This window comes from Drosophila eugracilis, unplaced genomic scaffold (assembly GCF_018153835.1).
Source record: "Drosophila eugracilis isolate 14026-0451.02 unplaced genomic scaffold, ASM1815383v1 contig_440, whole genome shotgun sequence".
Lineage (NCBI taxonomy): Eukaryota > Metazoa > Arthropoda > Insecta > Diptera > Drosophilidae > Drosophila > Drosophila eugracilis.
Window position 1 is genome coordinate 1,556,535 of NW_024573306.1, and position 27,472 is coordinate 1,584,006.

General features: G+C 37.8%; 1 protein-coding gene across 1 annotated transcript; it reads left to right on the forward strand.

Moving 5' to 3' along the window:
* The first annotated feature begins 4,932 nt into the window (after nucleotides 1–4,932).
* Nucleotides 4,933–7,200, forward strand: LOC108117033 (putative gustatory receptor 92a). Its single transcript, XM_017229202.2, has 3 exons — nucleotides 4,933–5,946; nucleotides 6,006–6,156; nucleotides 7,145–7,200. The coding sequence occupies exons 1-3, from the start codon at nucleotides 4,933–4,935 to the stop codon at nucleotides 7,198–7,200; spliced, it is 1,221 nt and encodes a 406-aa protein (XP_017084691.2).
* Nucleotides 7,201–27,472: the final 20,272 nt, after the last annotated feature.

Consider the following 27,472-nt stretch of genomic DNA (forward strand, 5'->3'; position numbering starts at 1 on the left):
TTCGTTTAGCGTCAAAACAGACGCGGATATCTGATGGACTTGTCATGCCTTTCGACATCATGGAGCTGATCAACATTATAGTTCAAGTTTTCATTAGGGAAATGTTTTAGAGCCAGGTATTAATAGTGGCACACATTATTCTTCAATTCAAACGTAATTAAAACCTCTCCCAAAATGTTCCGAGTGCCTTGGCAGTTAAGTGTTCCAAAACTTTCCGCCGGAATTCTGCGCTGGATTTTTCATGTCTGCAGAATTTTTGGTGCAGTCTGCTTAAGATTTAAGAGCAGTGATGATGATCAAGTGATTATGGAAGAAAGTGCTCTTTGGTGGAAATGGATTGTTACCATTTTTCGCTTTGGATGTATGACAATATTTTTTAAAATCTACATAAAATGGATTATGATGATTTCTGATAAGATCGAAACTTTTATGCATATTATACGAATAATGCTGCATTTTATCAATTGCTTGGCCTTTGTAAGACTGCAACTATTTAAAGGGGCAGAGGTCACCTATCTGGTCAATAGATTTCTACAACTTTATCGAAAAGTTCAAACCATTTGCAACCGGAATCGAAATGGATTTGGAGGAAATTATGAACTGGGAATTTTAGTTTTTATACTGGTGCTCTTAATTCAGGCAGAAATCGCTCTGCTGCTATTAGTTAATAACCATTGGGACCCACTGGAAGTTATTTGTTGGCTGGCTGACATTTACCTTACCTTTAGCATTATTATGCTTATAAACATTGCATCCTTGTGGTATTTGAGTTTAGGACTTTTATATACAGACTTGAACGAATACATTAGATCCCAATTAGAGGTCATAAAATTACAGACTAATAAAAGGAAATGTAAAAAAATCCAAAAGAGGTTGATAACATGTTTCGAACTTTACAGGGACCTTCATTCCTTGACATCCGTTTTCAAAAAAGTCTATGACATACCACTTTTTTTCGGTTTGTGCGAGAATAGCCTTAGCGTTTTCCTCCTGTTATATTTATTTATTATTAGAATTCGAAAATAGTTTTGTAATCATATTTCTTAAGACTCTGGTTGAGATTTCAAACTTATTTCTATTGACTCTGACTGCCCAAAGAGCTGTGGTCCAGTCCCGTGAAATTCGTCATTTGATGCTGGATGGTTACCGTCTCAGTGAAGTCAGAAATTGGTATAAAACGGTGAGTTATCAATCAAAAATTAAATAATATAAATCAGAATATCCCTTTTCACAGTGCGAATTGTTCTATATTCATCTGAATGTATACGAGCTTCGAGTCTGTCCTCTTGGTTTATTTAATCTATCTAAGAACTTATTTTTGGTATATATGTCGGCCGTTGTCAGCTATTTTGCCATTTGTATTCAATACAAAATGCAAATGAAATAGTTTCGAAAGTTCTGCAATAAATCTACATATATTTTCTTACTTTAACCATTGAAAAATTGTCAAATATGGTAGCAGTTACTTTACTTTCTAGTTAAGCTGTACATTTTGCTGTTAAATCATTAACTTTTTATTAACATGACACATTTGAAAAATAAAGAACGGTATTTTATTTCCTCTTGTCCAGGGAGACTATAGATCTTAGCAAAAGTTAAAAAGCCATTAGAAAAATTAATTCCGTAGGAACTGGTATAACGCGATTATTTCTTCATTTTTACAGAAGTGCAATGCAAGGAAGTCATAAACGGTTTCGGAAAATTTCTGCACCAAAAGTATCTGCCAGAATCCTAAGAGTAATTCTGCTATACGGAAGATGTCTTGGTGTAATATTTTTTCGTCCCAAAAACCAGAAAAGTGGTGTTATGGTCGTAGAGGAAAATTATCCCAGTTTAAAGTGGATGTTGGTAATCCTGAAGCTCCTGCCTTTATTCATCCATTCGCATAAGTACACCTTTATGGATCGCGGCGAGAGGGGAGTGGACCGAAATATATCTGCATGCGACACGATTCTTAATTATGATTCCATGCTATATTTCGATGACAATGCTATATATTTTCCACGGCAAAGATGTGATAAAGTTGGTCAATCGATATCTTCAATTTTTCCATCGAGTGAGATCGTTATCGGCCAGTAAAAAAACAGGATTTGGAGGCAGACGTGAATTATTTATGATATTCTTTTTTTTGGGTTGCCAGTTTTATGAAATATACATTCTTTCGACATTGTTGCACGAGCTCCCGCCACCATTTAATTACATCAGTTGGCTTAGCTACAGTTTCGTAGAAGTTGCCAGCAATGCGACTTTACGTTGCAGTTTTATTTTCTACCTTAGCCTAAATGTTCTCTATTCCGAGATAATCCAAAACATCAGCTTGGAATTGCGATCTCAAGGTGAGGTCTTAATACTTAAACGCAGTAGTATTCAGTTATATAGTCAGAGCAATCGAATGATAAGATTACAAAAAATAATGAAAATTGTTAGAGAGATTTCATATGTTGTGACATCGTTGCAGGGCATATCTAGTACTTATCTCTTCTTCAACTTGGTCAAATCACTTTCCTACATAGTTGTGGTCTCTTACAAAATAATAGCCGACTTAAGAGTTCGACAATTTTTGGTTCTATCCACATTTGTTAAAATCGTGCTAGAAGTCCTTTGCTTAAGCTTGGTTATTCAAAAATCTATCAATCAATTTAAATATATTCAGGAGCTAAACTTGGAGCTTTTCTTTTTGGGAGAGAATAATGGTTGGAAAAAGAGAGTAAGCATAAACGTATTTAAATTCAATTCAATTTAATATTTAAAATATTTTTATTCTTAGGTGGAACTATTTGCTATGTATCTGAATTTAAATAAGTTCAAGGTAGGCCTCTTGGGCCTCTTTGATATTTCCAATCAATTTTTCATTTATACAGTATCCTGTATTAGTAGTTACCTGGTATTTATCATTCAATGTGTAATACAGTTACGAAACTAACATTTTAAATATATAACATTTATGTAAATAAAAAGAGAAAACATTTAATTCAAATGAACAATACAATTATACTTGTCTTTTCGTAATCAATTTTAAATCAGATAATCCAAAATTTTCATTAGCAAAATTGAGTGATAGTTTTGTAGTTTAAAGCAATAATGTTGATGGTTGCCAGACATATCTGTCAAATGGCAATTTAAAACGTCGCTGTGCCTTTATTCTCCGGGTGCAGTCGTTATCATCGCCAAGGGACTTTAGATCTTAACAAAAGTTAAATAGTCATAAGGAAAATTAATTTAGTAAAAGCCAGAAAAACGGTAAATTTTTTCATTTCGATCGAGTTTCAAAGCAAGAAAGTTCATTATTTGTTTCCCAAAATGTTTGCACCAAAAGTGTCCGCCGCCATTCTACGTGTCCTCTTATTCTATGGCAGATATATTGGAGCCATATTTTTTCGCCTTAAAAACCAAAATAATGGTGCTTTGATCATCGAGGAAAATTACTGCAATAGTTTCTGCCTAAGGTGGATCGCAGTAATACTGAAACTCATACCTCTCTTTCCAAATATTGTATACTTACGCCACGTGGATTTTGGAAAGAAATGACTTTATCGAAAGACTACTGCACTGGTCACGTCTTATAATTCTGATTCCCTGCTACATGTCGATGATGGCTCTACAATTTTTTTATGGCAAAGACATTATCAATTTGCTCAACCGATATCTTCAACTTTTTCGACAAGTGAGATCCTTGTCAGTCATGAAAAAAACAGGATTTGGAAATGCACGTGAATTAAATATGATAGCCTTATTTTTGTTCTGCCAATTCCAAGAAATTGCAAATCTTTTGATGGTAATCAATCGGATCGGTAGAAACAATATTACCGGATGGTGTATCTACAGCTTTATTGAAATTTCCAGTAATGCGGTAATGCGTTGCAGTTTCATTTTTTACCTTAGCCTCAATGTCCTCTATTCCGAGATAATCCAAAACATATCCTTCGAATTACGGGGTCAAGGTGATGTCCTTAGATTTATTCGTAGAAATAATCCCTTATATCGACAGGCTTTTCGGATCCGAAGATTAAAGAAACTAATGACTATATTTAGGGAGATTTCTGATGTGGTCTTGTCGTTACAGAAAATTTCTGCAGCTTACTTATTTTTAAACCTTGTCAAATCAATTTCATATATAGTTGTTATGTCTTATAAAATGATTATTGACTTAAAATTTAGCCAATTTTGGGTATTGTTTACGCTCGTTAAAGTCATAACTGAACTACTTTGCTTTAGTTTGGTCATTCAAAAATCAATCAATCAATTTCGATATATTAGGGAACTCAATCTGGAGATCTTCTTTATTATAGACCGTAAATACTGGCAAAACACGGTGAGTGTCATTTTTTCGTATATAAATTTAAGTTAAAAGTTGTTTCTCATTATAGGTGGAACTGTTCGTCTTGTATCTTAACCTAAATGAATTTAGAGTTAATCTCATGGGCCTTTTTGATATTTCTAACACGTCTTTTCGTTTATATAGTATGCGCTATAACCAGCTACATGATATTTATCATACAATATGTCTTAAAATTAAGATCATAATAATCTACAAAATTAATTCAAACAAATCCTTATATAAGTCAAAGTAACATATTTATATGAAAAATAAAGGAAATTTATAGTAAACTTAGAAACGAAATGTTGCTATAAAAAAATATTTAAGACTTGATTCCAAAATTTGAAACTATTAAAATACTTTGGTAAGAGATTTTGTTGACCAAATTAATTGAGTCCAAAAGCTCTAGAAATTTTCATTAACAAAATTAACCCCAATCCTTATAGCTTAAAGCATTTTGAAGGCAACCACCTGACATATCTTGTCACCTGCCACCATATGATATCATCGCGGATCGACTTAAGTTTTCATTAACGAAATGCACTGTCTGTTCTCTTGCTTAGAGCAATTATTTTCCAATCCCATTCCCAGTTTAGATTAATCCCAAGGCGGACATGTTCGGGGTCTTTCGTCAGATGAGTGTTCCGAAATTTTCGGCCAGAACTCTGCGATGGATTTTCCGCTATGGACAATGTATTGGAGTGATATTTTTTTGTCTTCAAAAAGAAAGCAAAGGAGGGGATAAAGTATCAGTTTGCAGATGGATGAAATGGCTTAGTCTAACCCATCGACTTGTGACCTACTGTAGATTCTTCTATTCAGGTTCGGCGTATCAATTTTTCTCAAGTCATCGAGTTGCACAATTTCTTCATGCTTCGCGACTTTTTCTGAGCATTCCCATTGTTTTGTTTATTTCTGGATATCAGATTTTTCGAAGCCCAGAAATTATTGAACTTGTGAATAAGTTTTTGCACCTATTTTGGCAAGTAAGGATATTATTTAAGCCAGAAAGAATTGGATTTGGCGGTAGAAGAGAACTGATTTTGATTCTAATAAGCTCTGTTTGTCTGATCCATGAGCTAACATATCTGTGGTTTACGACAAAAGAAGAACTTTCGTGGAGCTTTTTTTTGAATTGGTGGTGCGATGCCTATGTCGTCGGCAGTACAAATATGTTCATCCATATTAATTTTATGGCCTATCTCAGCCTGGGCGTTCTCTATTCGGATGTCAATAAATATGTTCGTGATCATTTGACAACCCAACTGCATAATTTGGATATTTCTACAAGCAAACAAAAAATAAGAAAGCTGCAAAATCGCCTAGACAAATGCCTATATTTGTATAGAGAAATATATAATATCAGCATCTCTTTCCAGAGACTCTTTGTCCTGCCACTATTTTTGACATTGATAAATAAAGTAGTGTTGGTCGCCATGATTGGGATTAGAATGATTATCGATTTCAGTTTCAGTGGAATTGTTTTCTGGACACTAATTATCAAACACACAATGGACCTACTTTTGCTAACCATTTCAGCTCAGGGAGCATTGAACCAATTTAGGATCATTCGAAGGCCAAATTTGGAGATAGGCAAAGCCGGTGATCTAAAGGAATTTCGAACCACGGTTAGTTGATTTGAATATAATATTTTTTCTTTAATTGTTTTTCTTAAATTTAATTACAGCTGGAGATATTTTATATCCACCTAAATCTATGCCAATTCCGAGTTTGCATTTTGGGTCTCTGTGATGTTTCCAATGAATTATTTTTAATCATTTTATCAGCTCTTGCAACTTGGCTCTCTTTCGTAGCACAGTATAGAATGCAAATGAAAAGTATTTAAACTTAACTATTATTATTATTATCAATGTGCTCTAAATTAAACATTTTAAATAACGTTTAACAGCTTTACCTTAAATAGGTAGACAACTCTTGAAACACTATAGCGAACATTAACAAAATATTTTCCGTATTCTCTGAAGTCACTTAATAAACTATAATTATGTGTAAAGCCTCAAAATGATGGAGGAACGCACCATATGCCCGTGTGTCCAGATGTCAGGGGGCACATTGCTCATTTTAATGGCTGTGGAAATGAACTTTCGCCACGTGATTTGGCCAGAAGTTGGACTCTCGGGCCAGTCACATCAATAGATAATTTTTCATAATTAACGTGTACGAGTTTATATGTATTTGGTTTTGGTTTTTCCAGCACATTTTCCATGCCAAAGTAATCCCTGGGTTCATTGGGTTCATCAGGGATCATAAAATGTTTCATTTTCATTTCGGAAAACGTTTCATTTAGTGTCGTTGATTGTACACAGAGTTTTCTGAGGAATTTCAAAACGAAAATTTCGCTCAAGCATGCCATCATTTTCATGGACAATTTATTTTGATTTATTAAATTTTAGACCTGATCCTTTTTGCCTTGGCTCAATTTACATACGTATTTTTAATGTATTAAGCCAATTAAGGCTGACACGCACACGGAAAACTGTCCAACAGACCGTTGTCCTTCGAACAGGTTTCGTTGTCCTTGCTGGCAAGATTAATTTAGACGAAGCTGCCTTTGTGTTTCATTAAACAGATTTGGTGTTATTTACTTAAACACTTAAAATAAATGTGCAAATATTTCCAACGGCTGTGTAGAGTTTAATTGAAATTCCTTCGCCCTGTCCTGGGTCAACCTGCCTGACTGACTGCCTGCCTTCGTTCCTTACTTCCTTGAGGTGACAATTTAAGCACGCTCAATGCCAACGGATAATGACGTTGATTGTGGCATCTCCTTGGTCGTTTCTTCCGTCTCATTCTTGTCCTTTGCAGCCATCCATCAATCGCAGGACCATCCTGGATCCCTGGCCATCCTGCTAGCCTGGTAGCCTTCTGGTCTTCTGAGTAGCAATAGCAACAAAGGCACATCATGTTGAGATGTTGCCATTGCTGTCCTCATCCCTCGTTCTGCCTTCCATGTGTATATCCTTGTGTTCATGCCCGTCCTTCTCCTTCTCCGTTGTTCTTGTTGCACTTTGCTCTGACATTTTGAGTTTATGGCATATTTGCATTATGACTCTGCTGCCTGGCCTGGCCTGGCCCAGTCCTTCTACTCTGCCCATCTACTTCCTTGCTGCGCGCGTGTGTGTCCTTTTCATGGTGCACTTGAACAATGACGTTGACTTTGTCGTTGAGGTTGCTATGTATGCATGGGCCAGGAGGACTCTGAACCCGACTCCTGCTGACGCAGCTGTTAACAAGGCAAATAACAACGCATGCTTGCATAAAAATTATGCAAAGCTTAACAACCTAAAACTATTTCGAAAAACCCAACCTCGCTCCCCAGTTCCAGCTGCCTTAATTGGTCAATTTTGTTGCCCTCTCTTGGCCCATTGGCGACCCCAAAAAGGGGATATTCTTGAGCGTTTTTTAAGGCTCAATCTGTGGCCTTTCCCAGCCAGCCCATCAATGGCTTGCAGCTGTCAGAGTTGGGTTCGAGTTGCATTCTGCCAGCCTGACTGGTGCACAGAGCATGGGAATGGAAATAAGCTGGCAAAGCACTTGCCAAGGACATCTATCAAGCATTACAGTTCGGCTTTTGACCAAATCTCCTTAAGTTCAATCCAGGCACGTTTCGGGTTTCAGAATACAGAGGGAAAATCTGAAAGAAATGGGTCATAATGCAGGGCATTTTTGAAAATTAGGGTGATATATTGGACATTATCTACGTACAAAAAACGCAGCTAATTGGTAAAAATAAAATTTTTTTAGAAATATTTCTTAGATTGAAGGTTAAAAACCTTGTCCTAATTAAAAGCAATGAGGAAGAAAGTTAAACAATGAATATATATTATTATAACTTAAAAAGAGTGCTAAGTTTCTCTCTGTGCAACTGAAATGTAGGGGTTAATCCTTGTCTATGCCTTTTAAATGTAACCAAAAAATTAAAGTCAAGCTAAGTCCCAACAAACTTCATAAGCCCTTTAGTCCGATTTAGTCTTTTGTTATCCCACCCTAATGACAGACTTTCATGTGTAGTAACTAAATGTGTTGATATCAGTTTTAATTGGAAGTTCAGAGATTTTCATCTGACTGAGGATAACATGTTGCATGTCATACTGCAGACGCTATGCATAGCATCGAAGAAGAAAAAAATGTTTCGCTTTTGTTTTAGAATTTTCTATGGTTGGTTACTTTTTTTATAATGCTTAGCAAACGTGTCTGTTAACCAAAATATCATGCGATGAAGGCGGAACTTTAACAAAACCGAGATGACGATGATGATGATAGTGATGAGAAGGATGCTTCGGATACACACCCACACACACATACAGACACTAGGGGGGTAAAACAAAGTTGAACAAAGCAAGGACCCAACAATGTCTACACTAAACCTGAATGTGTAGCAATTTGCTAAACAAGAAAATAATTGACTTGCCACAATGTGAGGCATGCTAGCCGCATATACACACACGAGCAGAGACTTTGGGCCAATGTGAAGCCATTCTTAAAGAGAGCAAATTGAATTTCAACCGAAGGACGAACGGCGCGCCTAAGTATGCAACACTTTTTTCCCAGCTCTCCACTTGAACGGCTAATGGCGTAGAAAAACGGGTCGCGTGAAAAGCGCATGGCATAAAAATTTATGCCCTCAAATGAAGCTCGTCATTGTTGCTGCTGTTGCTGCTGCTGCCGCTGTTGCTTTTATTGCTGCTGATGCTGATAAGTGGAACTTGAGCGTCAACAATGCATGATGCTGGTCCTCGTCATGGTCCTATTTTCCATTCGTTTTCCCTTGAAACGCCCCACCATCTACATTCCAATTCCACTGCAGTCGGCGATAAGATAAATTAATTCAAGTAGTTTGGCCAGACACTAAGCCCATACTAACGCCGACCATTCCACTTGTCCCCTCATTCTCTGGCCAAACGAAATTAGCTTCATTTTTCGACCACCCGCCATCAAAGGACATGCATAATGACTTGACCTGCGGCTTATGAAATACGAAAAACGGCTACAGCATGCGGGTGTCCAGTGATGATGATGGTGATGAGGACACAATCACGACGATGATGCCATGTCAACAGGCCCGAGACACGCGTCGCCAATTGCCGTCCCGTGATTTAGCATCCAAAAATTGTGTCCCCAGGCTGGACCCAAAATCTCAGCCGCCACTCGTCAAACAACCCAAAATTGAAAGCGCGTGGCAAATTTTCATTTTCCTTTCCAAAAAAAAATAGGCCACGAAATGCAAATTGCAAACGAGTTAATTGAAGCCGTTCAATATGTGATTGCAATCAAATTTATCTAACGGGGAGAGAGTTTGGTATAGATTTTGTGAATCAAGATAACTATAAATAATACGATTTGCAAAAATCGTTTCTCTTGATGAAATAATTAATCGCTTTCTCTGAAGACAGCACCCAATAAAAACTTTGATGACAATAATAAAAGAGAACTCAATGACATTCAAGAATATTTTAAAATTTAGCCGACAACATAAAGTTGACTTCAAAGTCTGTTTGCTTGTTATTAACTGATGACTGAACTAGCTGCTCATCATCATAATTATAATCAACTGCTAGCCAAGCATATTCGTAATTTCTAATCAAATGTTAAATAATGAATAATTAAGCTGTCAGGTTGATTTTGATGCCGTTCAAACGGAAATTGCGCCCGAGGGAAAGTAAGCTTGTATTCCCTTTTTGCTCTTTGGAAATGGCTAGTCTGGCCAGTCCATCTATCTAGACTTTTGCACATGCACATCAGGCTTGGGAATCCTATTGGTAAACAGAGTTGAAAGCTTAACTGAATTTGAATTAGGACCAGTCAAGTGAAGGAACTGGAGTTTGGGTTAGCCTAAACGGAAGTCAAAAGTTTCCATATGAATTTATGACTTACTCCTCTATCAACTGTATTAATTTGCAATACAACTTTGATTTGCTGACCAATGGGAGGATCAATATAAGGGAAGGCTTGAAATGTTGTACAAGAAATCCAAATCGAAATGTATTTTAAAAAACCAAGAATAAAAGAAACGAGTGCTCCGGACCATGACAGCTGAAAATTCTGCATTATTTTTTTCGTTGATTTGCAAAGTTAGTTTTCCCAGTTGATTCTGGGCAGTTCCACTCTCTGTTATCTCCGTTTTCCCCCGACCTGCCAGCCTCTTCATGTAAAATGAAGGAAGAGCCGAACCGGACAGGACGTCAGAGACCAGAGATCAGAGACCTCAATTCCTGCTGATGGATGCAGGAATAGTTACCCGAAAAAACAAAATCCAAGGGATGATGCAAAATAACAACAAGAATCGAGTGGCTCAATAGTCGGCGAATGTACTTAACCCATTTACCGAAAAAAATGAAATAAAATAAAATACTGAAAAATAAAGCGCGCCCAAACAATCGAAGTTGAACGTTTGAAGTAGTGGGCTCCCATTTTTTATATAGAGCTGGGTCATTGAACGAGCTGTTGGATGTTTTGCCTGTTTAATAATTGAATGCAGTTATGGCGCAGCAGTATTCAGAGTGTCTGGAAATTTCATTAAAAAGTATAATCGAAATGTTAACAGGCAGTGAGCAAAAGCTGGGCGGGCAAAAAGAAGAAAAAGAAAGAAAAACATAAAATTATATTTTAAGCACTCTCCAAGCAGCAATGCCCGGATTCGCTTGTCTAAATCGCTTGGATGCTAATGTCTGTGGGCAGCAAGCATCGGGCAGCATCGGCAGGCTCTTCTCGTTCCTATTTTCGGTTCTGTGCATCCTCGCTTCTGGCCCGGAATCACTTGGCCCGGGCCCACTCGAAGACTTCTGCCCTTTGCACATGGCCTGCATAATGAATGGGAATGTGTCTAAGAGCCTTTTTCGCCCGGCAAACTCTCTGCGGTTTGTTTTTGCAGTTTAATTTTCCTTTTCAGCTGCGTTTTATACTGCTTGTTTTGGCCACCGCCATGTTGATTACAATGCGAAATAAAAGCGCAATTTGTGGGCATATTGTGGGCGAGCATTATTCGGAAACATCATGAAAGGCACTTTCGTGAAGGAAGGATGGAAGCGAATACATATTTTTGGTAAAGGAATGTCTATTGAATAAACTTTAAGGGCCAGGCTAGTAAGCAAAGGGGATTGAGCTTAAGTGTTTAACCTCAGAAATATCTACAGATTGGAAGTTGTTACTCACTATTCTGAAATATAAAATGTGAATTTATGTTTATTGAGGGGTAAATACAAATTTATATAAGTAAAAACCTAAAAGTGTAATAAATTTCCTCTTATTATGAAATGTGATATATCAACATATTGTTAACTTATTTTTCCAAGTGTAAGCCATCATTTGGTTAGCAAATCTTCACTAATTGGTGGAATAACGTGGATATTATGCCTTTGCCGCTTATTGCCTTATCAAGTTAAGCAAAGCACTTTGAATTATGCAAATTGCAAACATTGAATGTTGGAATCTACACTGACTTTCGACGAGGCTTTAAGTGGCCACTGGTTAAAGTGAATGATTTCGTGTAAATTTGCTTAAATTATACTTCCAAGACGCCCATCTGCATGACAAGTGATAGATGGATATCTGTATTGGAGTTCACTTCTCTCCGACGGTTATCAGTCACAGCTTTGAGCAGTAAATTTGGGACAAATGAGTTGAGTGTTTTTTGCCTTTGTATTTTTTTTTGTTCACTTTTTCTATTTTTTCTATATTTTGCTTATCAGAATAATAAACGCTGGCAGCTGAAGGCCAAGTTCATAGTGAGTGTGTATGTGGCTGTGTCAAGGGCATCCGACTTAGGATCTGGTCATATCCCTCGACTGACCCAACTAATTTTATGCCCATTTGCAGAGCGCTGCCTGGCGGCAAAAGTCCTTTACAATTTCGGTGCAAAAAAAGAAGAGGAAAAAGGCAAGAAACCGAAATGTGTTAACTTTATCTAAATTGTTAAAACATTTACCAAATGACCTCACGTAGCTAAACGTGTGTGTATGTGTGTGTGAGAGTGAGTGTGTGTTGTGCTATCGCTCGATCGTCCTGTGGCCTTTTGCATGTCGCATGTCGTCCTTCCTGAGAACGTGACTCCTTCCCGGCCGAAGCGCCCAATTCTTTTTTCATCCCTTGCGAAGTTCATTTAGATGTTCTCCCAGCTTTTTCCTGCTTTCCTTTTCCCCTTGTCCTTCTGTCTACGCTTTATTGGCCGGCCAACATGTTCTTTATGGCATTTTGATGCACGATGCATGGCAACCCTTTAACTTCCTCCTGGCTTTTGGGCTCCTTTTGACGGAAGCCTTCCACTCTGACATTTATTATGCTTATTTCGGAGCAGGCTCACGTATTTTGCGTATTAAACATACGCCCCGTATGACGTTTCCTGTCAGTCACTTAAAGTATTACAAAAGCAAAAAAAATATCCATGCCAAAATTAAAGCTGGATCAGAAAGAACAAGCAGATTTCAATATAATAAGAAGTAGGATAGACATAAGCCCAATCAAAATAAGAAAAGGAGCTTGGTATTTTGCTCTCAGTCAATTTTAAACACTCATATTGCTGGCAAAGGTGGGTAAAGAGCTTTTCGAATCGTAAATATTCGACATCAAAGCCAGCATTTCACAAATCCCCGGCATACCAACTATATGCTGCAATATTTAAGCAAATTTCAATAATAAACGAAAGTAGCATTTTGTGTGTGTGGTAGGAAAAAAGTTGGTAAAAGTCAAAAGTCTGACAAACATTTGCATTTTACCGCATTCGGAATTTGACAAATGTATCTGAATCTAGATACAACCTTTTTTTTTGGAATCCCTGCCTACCTTTGCATATTTTCCGAAGCAGCAGAGCATATTCATTGACATCTCCAGCATATATGCTACAAATGAGGGCCTCAAAGTATGCTAAACAAAAAACCAGAAAGTTTCCAGGATGGGCGGAGACAAATTCATCTTTCTCTCTCCGCTCTCTCTCGGAAATTATGCTTTGTAAATTGACAAGTTGATTTAATGGACGGGGTTGAAGGTTTTTTTTTTTATTTTGCATAACTAAAAAAGACCGAAGCTTAAATTGTTTAAATTTCATTCGTGGTTGCCTTTCATCATGTAAATGCAAATGCCACTATGGATGCGTGTGGCTGTGGGTGTGTGTGTTTAATGCTTCTTCTTTAGCCGAGCATTTACAAAATGTTTTTGGCCTGCGCCCGAAAGTATGTTATAAAAATATTTTATGACATGTAAAAAGCATCAATAAAAAGGTTTCGGGCTGCTTTATTTGCCACCCACTCTCATCCACCCGCCCATCGACCCCCATTATTTTCTTTTTTATTTTGCCGACTCTGTTTATCGCCGCTTTCTTTGTTGTTGTTGTTACCGCGCTTTATCCTTTTGGCCAGGATCTGTGAGGGGGCTATATTTCATATGAGTGTGTCTGGGCATTTCTCGGCTTTGGCTTTCGGTTTCGGTTTTTTCGGGCCGTTTTACGGAAAATTACATTTAAGTATGTGTTAGAATTGACGCCGTAACAGGTTGTAAATAAGGCGAAAAACCGAATTTGTACTTTATTTGCCCCGAATATTACATTCATCATTCAAAGGTCACTGAAGTTAAACCTTTAGTGGTAAAGTGAGCCATCAATTGATGCTTGATTTTATTATTTTGACTTAAATGTCTCAATTGCGGGCCATTGCAATCGTATTAATCGCACATGTAATTAATCCTTGCCATTTGCATGGGAAAAAAAATAACTTCACTGGACTGCACCGAAAAATTTAAAGCCAGCGAAGGGGAAAAAGACGATTCTCGTTAAAAGTTTGTCGAAAATAAATTTTATGCACTCGAACGCACAGCTAATATGATAAAAATGGAGAGCGGGTAAAAAAGTATTTTGATAAGCCGCTTACGACACGCCCCCTTTTGCTGATGTCACAAACGGGCATTTGTGACAATTTACCAACCCACATTTTTTTTAAATTTTCTTCTTTTTTTGGGTGGCTCAGTAACTTTTCCATGTGCATTTCGAACTTTTGTTTTCGTTTTGCTAATTGCCAGTGCAAAGCCGCAAGGGGCATAAAAACTTTTCCCTCTTTTTGCGAGTTACTTTCTTTTTTTTTGGTTATTTTTCGCATACCGTGTTTGCCAGCAACTGTAAAGTAGAAATTAATTTCACTGTAAATGCACATAATCAAGTGTGTGCATAGAGAGGGGGTTGGGGAGAAAGGCATATCCGGTGCCTTAAAAAAAAAACAGAAAAAGAAAAAGAGCCTGCTCTTGAGGCAATCAGCAAGACAAGTGCAGAAGCCGTAGACCAACTCCATCAACGCCATGCAAAAACTTTGCCATCGAGCAAACAAGAGCAACTGAGAGAGACGCATATAGGCCAGCCGAATGAGACAGAGTAACAGACGCACAAAAAGATGAAGCACTTGGGAGCAGACATTCCGCGACCAAAACTCGGATCTTAATGAAAAGGCAATCTCATCTGCCTTGTCTGCGCTGCACTGGCTTTTCTCTAGACATTCGACAAAACCACCAAAGGATGCAGGACGAGTGCAGTGCGGCAAAAACGAGGATAGAAGGATGTAAGATGGAAAAGCTTAATTGAAAAAAAATTATGCAGACTGCGAAATTAATGTGAATTACTTGATACCCGGGTAAGATTTGTCCAAACCACACAAAAGCAAAGCCGCTGAGTGCAGTTCCATGAGAGTGCGTGCTTAGGTTAATATCAAGCATACGCCGTGTATGCTGGGTCATGAATATTCAAGGATTTGTGCTCTATGTGGACGTCGATTGTAAACTTACTGTAAGGGCATTTCTTTACTAGTAGAGCTGATAAGATATTCAATAATTTAAAATTATTGACTAGTAAGAAAGTAGAAAGTGGACTTAATAAAATAGTAGACAAAATATCTGTTTTATAATTTCAAATAAAATGTATTTTTCAGCTATATCTACATTAAGTAAGTGTTTAAAAGGGTGAAAGTTATCTTACTTAACGGAAACATCAAAAACCTGCATTAACTCGACTTAATCAAGCCAATAAACTTAAGCTGGAAATCTTTTTCCAGAGCAATAAAAAGAGCAGCAGCTGCAACCATAACAAGCTCTTCATCATGGTCAACAACTTGACTCCAGCAGGAAACAAGCCAAACAGAATGCAATAAGGGGGGAGTTGGGAATGAAAACCTGACACTAGCTGTTCATAATCTATGCTAATTTTCGCCTTCTCTATGGCCAAGAGATTGTCGGACAGTTTTCATTTCTTTATGCAATACACAAAAAAAGACGGCGAAAAAGAAGTGGCATTAAAATTAATGAAGTTGAGACAGCAACAACAATGGCAAAAGAAAATGTAACAAGAAAAATTGATTGAACAAAAAATACTCAGTAAATTTATATAAGAAATAAATTTTAAACTTTGTAGTTTATTGTATAAAGAAATAAATTATTGAAAGAAAATATCGATCTGTTGAATATTTTATTTAATGAACATATTTAGAAGTTTAGCGTCATGAAATTATTTAACATTTTTGGGATTAAAATATATATTAAAGACTTAAGACTTAAAGTTCAAGAACTCAAAATACAATAATTTAACTTTTATTCTTACTTTTGTATTTATTTTCTTTACTTCCAAAACAATGGCATACTCTTAGATTTCCCAATTACCTGGAATACAAACAACAACAGATGAGACTGTGGCAAGGACTCTAGTCCTTTGCCAAGCATGTTTCCATTGCTGGCTGAGAGGGAAAATCTTAATCGTGATCTTATTACGCGCGTTAATTACGAAAAACAGCAAAAATAGAAGAAAAATGTGAAGAAGTAAGCGAAATACCGAAGCTTGGAAAGATTCCGGTCTGGTTTATGGCCAAAGCGGCAAAATTAAGATGCCAGTCGTTGGATGGAGTCCAGAGATGAGGGATTTTAGGGTGAGGAATATATTTTCGCCGGCGCCGAGGGATGCTGAGAAAAATTAAGAAAATAGACGGCGCATAGATAAGCAAGTGCAATCTAGCACATTTTGCGGGCTGTTCATTTATCCATTGTTGTTGCCGCTGTTCCGGTTGTTGCTGCACAAGTTTTATGACCCGCTGAGCAACATTGTTGCCACTGGCCATTTTTCATTAGAACAATGCAATGAAGCTGCTGCAATATTACATGCACAACTCTGGCAAAGATGGCAAAGGGCAAACAAGGGAGAAGCACACACAAAACTACAAGTAACTTTAATCAAAGCTGGAGAAATGGACGGAAAATGGATGGAAAAGAAGTTGGAAAATTCAGATTGAAGGCATTGAAATGCAATGATCAATGAACTGGTTATTTCTCACAAATTATGAATGGTTTTCAGGTTAAGAAATACAATTTGCAGAGTTGGTTTTTCTTAATAAACAAGATGATTTTGTTAAAATAACAACCAACTTACATATATAAATATTTTTGTACAGAAAACAAAAAGTTTGGTTTTACCTTTCTTTCCTTAAATTTTAATTTCATAGCAAGATACCTGAAATGTAGACTGATTTATTTATTTGTAAATCCATTTCTGCTCTCTCCAGAGTAAAATAAAAGTTTATTTGGGCAAAGCTCATTATCTGGAACCTGTAATTTAGTTTTAGACTGAATGCTAGATGGATATGAGATGCAACTTTTGCATAAATTATGCAACAAATACACAGGGTACCAATGCAAATAAAAAACAATGCAAAAGCGAATCAAAAACTCGAGCAAATGCAAACAATTTGGCTTAAAAATAAAGTAAAACAATTGAGTTGGTAATATTTTTTCCTGACCAAACCGTCGAATAAGCATGAAGGTGGGGGTAAAATTCAAATAAACCGCTGGCCGGGATTACACACATAAGCGGCTTGGCTGTCACCACTAAAACAAGCGATGCAACAATAAACAGGACAACTGAATACACAAACAAAAAGACAGAGTTAAGCCTTGCCAGGCAGCGGTTTGAAATATTTATATGGCCCGTTACTAGAGCAAAACGAATAGATTCTAGAGCCAGCGTATAACTCACCCGATGGCCACTTAAAGACCAGGCCAAGGATATAATTATAAATCACGGGGCCATCCTTAGTCGCAGGCTACGGATTCGCTTGGCCACACTCAAATAACTTAACGCCAAGTTGATGCATTCAACGCAGGATTTAATGCCAAACAGAGTTTGAAAAGCCATCATCAAGTGCATGTAACCGAGCAGGACATGGACGGCGAACCAGGACGAACCCAAGCCGATGAACCAAAGATATACATTGCCTGGACATTGAACGACAAGTATAAATGCTTGACCATCAATACCAGATACTGGGTTGGCCACGGAGATGAAACTGGATATGGAGCGATGGTAAAGGGCCTGGCACCGAAATGAAATTGGCGTTGACACAACACATCCACAAACATACAAACGCACTGAAAAAAATCATAAAGTAATTTGTATAATAAATAAATACAATATTTTTGAATACCTTTTTAAATAGCAGAAACTATCCTAAGAAGTCATTTTGTTTTTAGAAGCTAACAGTAACTTCTATAATTTTGTATAAGAAATCTATTGTTCTCCACAGATTTCCATTTCTGTGTACTAGAAGCATTCGAAGCAGAATCCTGCCAGGATAAATGGTCACAAAAAGCGCAACAAATGGAGCTGCCATGCAAGGCAATGCGATGATGTGTATCGCCAGCTCTTCTAATGTTTGCGGCTGCGGTCGAGAAATGTTCTTGTGGCCAGGACATCTAGGATAGGGTTATTTCCCATCAAACTCCACCTCAACACACATTTCCGGAGTGGAGAAAAGTTCATTTTACGTTTATCAAGGAATTCAATTAGCATTTGCTTTATGCATGAAACTGAAACCCAAAAACATTTCTTCCTTAAAACGGAATGCCCCGCCTTCGAGTTTTCCCTTCCTATTTTCTCTCACTCTCTTGGTTTACTGTAATTGCCCTACAAAACTTTGCTATTTGTATTTATCTTTTGGCAACTTTGAGACGCACGTGGAGCACAGGCAAAAAGGGGGGAAAACGAGCTCCATATGTGCCAGATGCTGCACTCCACGGGGCGTATGCGTAATTTTGTGCCACACTCTTTTTTTCTCCTATTTTTCCCCGAGAGTTTTTCTCTCTTCTCTGCGGGTTTTTCGCACCACCTCCCTCCCAACCCTTTAAGAGTGGGTGTGGTCACATTGTAACGAAAAAAGGGGGAGCGCGAGTGAAGGATGGGATAGTGAAAAGTATCCTTTATTTCCCTGACGCATATAAAAATGTCTCTTATTTTAATTGTCAGCCATCTGCTGGTTTTTCCCTATAATGAGTTTCTTCGTGCTTAAAAGTATTGCACGCAAATTAAATTTAAAAAACAAATGGGGGAGAGATATTTTTAATAAACTGAAGTCAAAGTAATTTTTCAGTAAATGAAAATGTTACAGAAAAAACTCCAATCCGGGCGGATACCTATCAAGCCTTATGCTAAAAACTCTCTGCAAAAACATAATCAGAGCTGGTTTTTGCTGCCAATGTCCTGCTGTTAAATTGATGAATGCGTCGCCATCGATAGAGAGGCGGTGAATTTTTTGTGTGTGTGTGTGAAAAAAATTGCCTTGCATGCGATTTGATAATCAAAGATGGAGGCACAAATCTGTTTGTGTATTTGTGCTTTGCCGCTGACAGCAAAGAAAAAAAAGGAAAAACAGCAGCAAATGGAAAACAGCAAAAGTTTTCCATGTTTTGTGGAGGGTTTGTTGTGGGTGAGGGTGGTGTGGCCAACAATTGTGATGCATGTAAACAATAAAATGAACAAATCAACATTTTATGGATTATTGACAAGTGATATCAATCATAGTGGCTGCTTTTCCACCGCCCCTTTACTGTACCGCCTCTCTATACTGACCATCCCTCGTTTCCAGTTTGATTTCAGTTTGTTGGCAAAACTATAGCTATTTGTGGATTGCAGTTTTTTGTGTTTGCTTGCTGTTTTCCTGGTTGTTTTCCACGTTTCGTTTGATTAGCTGTGAAGTTGTTTATGACCTCTACGATTGAGTTTTTCAGTGCCGTTATGGCCTAAATTGAGGCTATTAAAAATTGACCCCCTTTAAATAAATGACATGTGCACTATCCTATGGGTCTAAATAATATCAAACATTTCATGGACAAAGGTAAACTTTTGAGAGGGCAAGGAAAGTCATTAAACCCCAACACAGGTGCTAAACATTTCGAATAATACAACTTTAAAAGGTAAAGGTAAAAACTCCGACCAACAAGCCAAATTACCAGAACACATTGAGCATGTGTGCTGGCTGGAAAAGTAATTGGAAAAACATGCGAAAAGCTAGTGCAATTATAAGAATGCGAACTTTGGCAGCTGGTGGGAAAGGTAAAATGTTATTATGCTGCCAACCAAACCAAAAAGGTAACGAAAATATTTTCATAAAACTAAAATTAAATACAAGTACGATTTGTGCAATGACAGGAGAGCTCTTTTGCCAAATGTTTTCTGGCTAATTAAATGGCAGTACACAAAATCTAATCAAATTTAAACATATAAGCACAAACACACATACGGAAACTAAAAAAGTTTTCGGCAGGCATTTTCGGCCAAAATATATATGTATAATTGGCAAAAATCATATTTCGAATGGGTTGAGAATATGCACCGCAATTTTGGGCTCATTTGGCACGCACCGAACAATTTTCTGCCATAATGCGCAATTTGAAATTAAAAATACTTTGGTTTCCAACTGCTACACACAAATATGCCATGTATACGCTTTCTATCTTAATAATATTAAATAAATTTCGACAACAAATTTTGCATCATTTGCAATATCTGGTTAATTATAATTGCGGCTAAATAATTGTTGGTTAATTAAGTTTCATGGTCACAAGTGCGGCCTTTGCTTCCCTATGAAGCATAAATAAAAACAATGTGGGCAAAAGGTTTTATTTGAACTTAGTTAGATGTTCCTCATGTGCATTATAAAATTTATTTTGAATGATTTTGTTCAGGTTACTTAGTTATATGTTTTAGTTATGTATTTATTTTGATTCGGTGGTAAATTTGTAATGATTTCTATAGAAGAAATGAACTCATTTCTACAGTTAATTTTCCTGAATACGTGTTACAAATTATTTCAAAAATTTCTTACCTCTTCAAGGTACTTTACAGTGTTGTTTATGAACTTAAAAGAAAACAATTCTTGAAATGTACTTCCAAGTAGATTCCATTACAATTCTCAAACTGCTGTAGTCTAAGGACTCTAAATTTCGAGTAAAATTTAAGTTTCTGTCCCACTCTGAAAGGGTGGCCGAGTGGCCTAAAAATTTGGTGTAGATGTTGTGCAAATTTCTGTTTCGAATTTACATAGCACTAGCTTAAAGTACATATAGACACACACACGTAGCATATATACACAAATGAATTGCTTCCGCCTGCGCTTTGTTTCCGTTTCCCTGCCGAAAATGGCCAAATTCTGCCACAGTCTCTCTGTCGCAACATCCTTGGCTACCACCGACCCGTAGACCACCCACCAACACCCCTCTCCACTTCAGTGCACTCCCCATCTCGAGAGGACTCCTCTGTCCCTGTCCGTCCCTCACGTTCGCTTCGCTGTCACTTTTGTTTAATTTTATTTGTTTTGGCCGACGGCGCGTATACGCAACGCACTGCAATATTGAAAAATTCCTTTGTTGTCATTTGCCTTACCCCCATTTTTCCCCATTTGCCCAGAATTTCGCCCCCTCTAGAGTTTCGTTTGCTCTTCTTGTAACTGGCACGGTTCTCAGTTTGCGACTGTGTCGTTGGCTTTGTTTGCATTTGTTTTCGTTCTACAATTTTTTGTGTCAATGCAATATAGCCATTTGGACTGGCATAGACCAAATATATTTTACAAACATATATTTGCTCTTGGTAATGACAAATATTGGCATTTAAAGCTATAATTAGTGGGGTATCTAAAGATTTTTTCAATAGCTTTAAGAGTCGAATACTAAGTCTTAAGATATTTCTTTTTTAAGGATTATTCTCGCTTATTATCTAGTTTAAAAGGATAACTTATAATCCAAATAGTATGTACCATCCTCCTGATATACCACGTACTTCAAGGCCTGTTTAAGTTTTCACTTTTTAATTTTCTAATTATGACTACCTAAGTACTTATATTTTATGAAAAACTGACTTGTAAGCTGGTGCTTTAGATACTCAATCAAAGTTCACTTAAATTCTTTTCCGCAAGCGCATTAAAACAATTAGATTTAATTGTCAGGACCACTTCCATGCAATTTCCAGAGGATTCCCCCAAATTCAACGAAAATGCTGCGCCAGAGAAGTTCTATAAATACCTGTAAGCGAAAGCAAAGTTCATGGGGACAAGGACAGTGGCCCATTTGCGATCATTAATCATGCGGACTTGTAATTTATCTTGGCACTGGCTTTTTATTTTCCCGGGAAACTTGATGAGTTCCACACCACCCACCTGCAGGGAATAAGAAGAAAAAAGAACTTGTCTCCCCCCAGGCGTCGGCTGCCTTGAAAATACTTTCTAAATACTTTTTTAATAGCTTAAGCGCATTTCCTGTTTTTATTAAAATGAGAGACCCAGACCGAGACCATACCCGAAACATATGCCCAACAATTTTTTTCGTTTCTTTTTTTATTTTACCGTAAAGTAGGGAACTTTGTCACCGTGGAAAGTTTTAGCCGGAGGTGGCATAGCTCGCGGTGATGGGGGCTGACTTGCACCTGCAGCCACATGCCTCGATAGGCAAGTTTCGGGGCTGCTTGGCTGGGCACTTTTATGTAAATCTGCTAAATTAAGTGCCAGCCGCTTGTCATCTTCCCCCAGGTGATTGTCGGTCCTTGTCCTTGTGAGCTCTCTTCGTTCTGTGTTCTTTGCCTTTTGCTTCCATTTCATTCCCTTCTCGTTATAATTTTTTTCATTAAGGGGAAAAAATTTAAATGAAATATTTTGATGGTCTCCGTCGTCTACTGTACAAATAGAAAGAAAGAGAAACGAACTAACAAGAAATTTAATATTACATTGCAAAAATATTTTACCTACGGGTACAACAATTTCTCAAAAGGGAATACCTATATATATAAAATATAGTGGGAGGATAAGAATTTGCAGGTAATTCATTTCTGCAACTGACTCTCAATTAACTCTGTTTGATTGCCATAATCTTGGGTTTTTGTGTTAACCAAATTTCCTTTTGCTTCGCACTAATCCCTTTTACAAATTTAGTAGCCGTTTAAATACCCTTCACAATGCCGGCGGGCTAATGACTAAGCCCGGCCAAAGGCAAAGAGCGGAAATGCAACAAATAAATACAAAAAGGCGACTTAATGCCACCAGCCGCAGTGGAAACTGAACTGAAATAAAGTTGTCACAGAGCCGGGAAAGCCTTTGGGCCAGCCCAGGACCTCGTCCTGGCCACATGCTCATTTAGTTGGAGGGTCTGCAGCAACAATCCAAAGCAAAAAATAACAAAAAGCACAAAAACTAAGAAACAAAACAAAACAAACCAGAAGTGAAATAAAATTCTCGGCTAAGGGGAGGAACAGGAACAGCAGGCGTTGCACGTCATTAGGGCAACATGCACGGCTGAGTTGCAAGGCCAGCTGAGGGCCACCCATCTGCAACCCACCCCCGCTTTTGGATGTGGACAAACATGAAACTGTTCGGCTAAAGTGAAAATTTTATTTTGCAATTTTCTGTTTAAGGATTTCTATTTCCGCCAGGCCCTCGGCCAGACAGGCTACCATCTCCTTCTCTACGAAAAAGACAAGAAAAAATAAATAAAACCCATAAACAAATAGGAGAGAGGAGATGCAGCGGGGTAGTTGGAGTTTGGAAAAAAGAAATAAATAATGTATGGTGTCGCCGGCATTTTAATAGTTTTGTTAGCCCTTTTTCTCGGCCGCCACCAAGCAACGGATGTAACTTTTATGCGCGGCCTTAAAAAGGGTTTTCGTCCATGGGGGCGTGATGCAAGTGGGTGGCAGGATGCGAGGAGCGCTACCACCTCCCTCTCCAACTACCACTGCCACTGCCGCTGGCTGTGTCTTAATGGATTTTGTGGCTCTTTTTATTTGGCACCATGCAGTGAGAGAGCTTGAATTTCCTGCGGCCATCCGCTGGCTTAAGGCCTGTTCCACGATATTCCTCTTTAAAGTAGGCTCAAGGGTTGGGCTTATTCCAATCAGATTGGGAGTTTATGGTTGGTTAGGGAACTCGTTGATAGGATAATGGGGAAAATAGTGAACAGCGAACGAGAGTTGAGTTTACAATTCTACAATTTAGTTTTTCCTGAAAAGTAGTCAGAAGTAAATTAAATACCGTTTTTGGCTTGATTTGATTATTTTCTTTCTTTTAGCTTTTTGATTGAATAAAATCTAAGGGTCCTATAGATATAATTTCCTCCTTAGATACAAATATAATTTACATTCGAAGTATTTTTTGAGCTAGAAATATGTTAAAACTCGATAAAATATTCAATAAAATACACAAAAATAAAAGACAAATTTTAATGTTAAAACTTCTCTAATCCACAATGTTGATGCTGGTTGTCTTCAACCGATTCGGCATTGAAATCCCGTTGGAGAGACTCCAGTGCATCCGTTGGATGAAAGTAAATCTCCGATCTGGATTGCTCCATGTTTTGATTTGCTGATTGCAGTGGCTCTTCATGTCGACTTCCGCGTATTTTTGTCTTCCAATAAGTACGAACATTTTTTAGGAAATTCATAATGAAAGAATATTCCAAAAATCTGAGTGTAAAGGCCAGGTCAAAGTTGAATTTAGAAGTTCGGAATCAAAGCCTTGGCAATCTACAAGGGATTCCTGTTTCCAAAACACCATGAATAAATCAATGCGCTTATATATTTATGTACGAGTATATTATCCCCAATGGCTGAAATACATGAAAGGAAAGTGTCAACTCGCATGTTTTCACTTTAATGGTAGGAAAATTCTCCAGGCACCAATTGAAATGACTGACACAACTTTTTTTAGATGATTTTTCTTCTTCTGTGTCTTGTTTGTTTTGCCAACTTTCTTGTCAACATGTAACTTGTATCCCAATGTCTGCGAGTCAGGACTCATAATTTGAGAGGGTTTCTGCATGCTGCTGAAACGGAGGGGAGTTTTTGTATGGGTTGGGGTTGTTGTCGCGTGGTGGCGATAAGATTTCCATTTGAAATGCATAAGAACCTGATGCCACTTAAAAGTTGGCAAGTCCCGGTTTTCGTAACGTAGCATTTTTGTCACTCTGCGCGACGACAACTTTTCTAAGCGTCTTTTAATTAACAGCCATCAAGTGCAAGGATTTCAAGGATCTTGCAAGGCATCAGCGTCACCGCACTCAAAGACAAAAAACACACACCGACACTGACACGCAAACGCCGCCCGACGCCATATTGAAATTCATTAACATGGCGTCCTTTTCGTCCTCGTCGCCGGCTTCTCATTAATATGGCAAGTTAAATATTTATAGCATAATTCTAGGAGCTGCTACATAACCAGCGCATTGTCTCATTCATTGTTGTGGCGTGGATGGCGTGGAGAGCGTGTTAAAGAAATTAATTAATATTCTGTTCACCACACTCACACACATACACACACTTATACAACCAGAGACGACGGGTTTAATAATGGCGCATGTGTGACGCGATTTCCTCTCGCCATTTTCCTCATCTCGTGTGGTTCGCCGAGGTTCCAATGCCGCGCCCCCTCTGCGGATTACTTGCCATTTTTCGTTATAGCGCCTCAAGTCTGACGTCGCTCATTGTGTTTGTCACTATACAGAGCACACACAGATATGGCGCCTAGGGTGTACCTTTGTTTTCGGAGAAATTTTAAGTTCAAGCTGCTTAATTCAAGAAATATAGAAATTTTGGAAAATATATATAAAATTATAAACTTAAATTTTACAATTCAGTGTTTCATTTTGCTTAGCAGCAACTTTTATGTTACTGTTGTGAAAGGGCAAACTATTAAGCCTGTTAAGGTGTACAAAATATATTTTAATTTACAAACTATGATTAAACCATTTGAAAATCAACTCTCTTATGTTTTATTTCATACTCTTTGATATATATTTTAAGGGATTTTAAAGCACTATTGATTTAGTTTTCGTATATTATGAGTTTAATTCATTGTTTAATCTATCGTCACCTTGAGTTTTAAATTTAAAGTTAATTTTTGGTAAATTTCCCTTGCTATCTAAGGAAAGTTTTCGCCTTTAATGAGCCACCCTAATACACATAAACCAGCATGTGTGTGCATACAGCTTAAGGCGCTTTCGTGCTGTTCGGCTTGTTTTAATCGTGACATGCCCGCAATCCATTTTTATATATCTCATGGCTTCCAAATTAAGTTATAAATTAAAAAAGCACTTTGTCTTGCGTTTGCTTTTGAAGCGAATTAGACGACGACCTAAAGGTGGCAGCAAAGGGATTAGGAATTCTGGAAATGGCTTTCTTTTAATGGGCATCATTTCCACCGAAGATTAAGATGAGAAATCTGTGTGACTTGTGTGGCTCTTTGGGTGTCTAATGTGTTTAATTTTATACTCATTCCCATCCTACATCCTATTGAGCAAGAAATTAAACCCATTTCGAGTTTGAAATTGACTTTGCCACGTATGCAGTACTTATCTTCAAGTGCAACCTATCCCACTTGAGGGCCCAATCTACCCCAAAGTAGGCACCACTTTGGAACCCGACTTGGAAAGTCCAAACCCTCCATTGCCAAAGCAGACAGTTTAACTTAATTACAGCCTCTGCTAACTGGCGCTTTCCACCGTTCTAGCTGACACATCAGGCGTAAATGAACGGAAATGAATTCATAAAATGCTCAGCGCAAATGCGTTGCAAACTGAAAAACTCAACGTGACGCAACGTTGCGCGTTTAAAAGTGTAAATAATATGTATATGTGTCGTTCCGTCGTTTGCTTTGTCGCCCTGCCATAAAGGTAAACATATATACATATACTATATGCTAGGAGGGCTCCAAAGGGTTCAGAGTTCTATGGCAACTGCAACTGCAGCTGGAGCATTGAAGTTGTCCCGAGTTGGCTGCCTAAAAAACCTCATCACATTTGAAATAAAGGCAGGCAATGAACAAAAAATCCCTCAAAATGGTAGGTGAAATGGCGGGTCACACTCACTCATGCCCACACACACGGTGTCACCAAATTAAAACCGAAATAGAAACCTCTCGCGCAGGAAGTTGCATTCAAATGCGTTGACATTAAACCATTGCAGTGCAGTGTAAATAGACAACAATTTTCGCACAGTTAACTTTGTGTGCAGTAAGGCGGCTGAAAATGGCAATCCAATTGCCTACGGGCGACTATAAACCAGTTGGTTGGCAGTTCAGATTTGATTAGGTTTTAAATGCTAATTTTATCTGAAATTTAGGTATTTGAAAATAATGTACAGAAAACTGGGTGAAATTTTAAAACTGATAATATACCAAAAACCTTTATTATTTTTTATTTTTAAGTATCCTTAGGCTATCCTTATAGCAACGAAATCTCATGAAGTTAATAGTTTGGACATCCCACCTTTGTTTTTACCTTCATATCTTATAAATTTATAATCTTTGTTAATAGTGGCTTACACTATTGCCTAACAAATGGCATATAATCTGTTTTTAAATTCTATAAAATGAAACTCAGATTGGGTTAAATTAAATCACAAGCCATAGTTTAATTCATTCAAATTCCTTTCACATAGCACACTAGCTACAATCTTTCATCGTTACTTACTTCCAGGGTAAGCCGTTTGGAGAAAAGGTTTAGCAGTGAAACTTGCAGTTTGCTTATCTCTTGCTTGTTGCCTGTCGTTACGTGAGCCTGTCATCCCGGATTAAGTGCGTATCCTCGAATGCTCATTTGGCCTTTTGTTTGGCATTGGGCGCACCCAAGACGAGGAAGTTGCCACTGAACTTTGGCCTCCCCAAAAAAAGTTACCTTACATACACATGCACACAGACTCGCTAAGGCTTTTCACACATGTGAGGCGACGACGCGTGTAAAAGTTTTTGTTGCATAAAACTAGGCGCGGTAGCGGGATTCGAGAGAAAGGACTTTGGGATGGAAGCAGCTGCCTCATCGTCTTTAATCAGCGGCGTGCGCTCGTTTAACGCAAATTAAATTTCTGTTGTG

Excerpts from the sequence above, each read along its gene's own strand:
- LOC108117033 (XM_017229202.2), top strand. The coding sequence starts at position 4,933 with ATGTTCGGGGTCTTTCGTCAGATGAGTGTTCCGAAATTTTCGGCCAGA. Across the intron at positions 5,947-6,005 it reads TAAAGGAATTTCGAACCACG|CTGGAGATATTTTATATCCA; the intron begins GTTAGTTGATTT and ends ATTTAATTACAG. Across the intron at positions 6,157-7,144 it reads GTATAGAATGCAAATGAAAA|CCATCCATCAATCGCAGGAC; the intron begins GTATTTAAACTT and ends TGTCCTTTGCAG.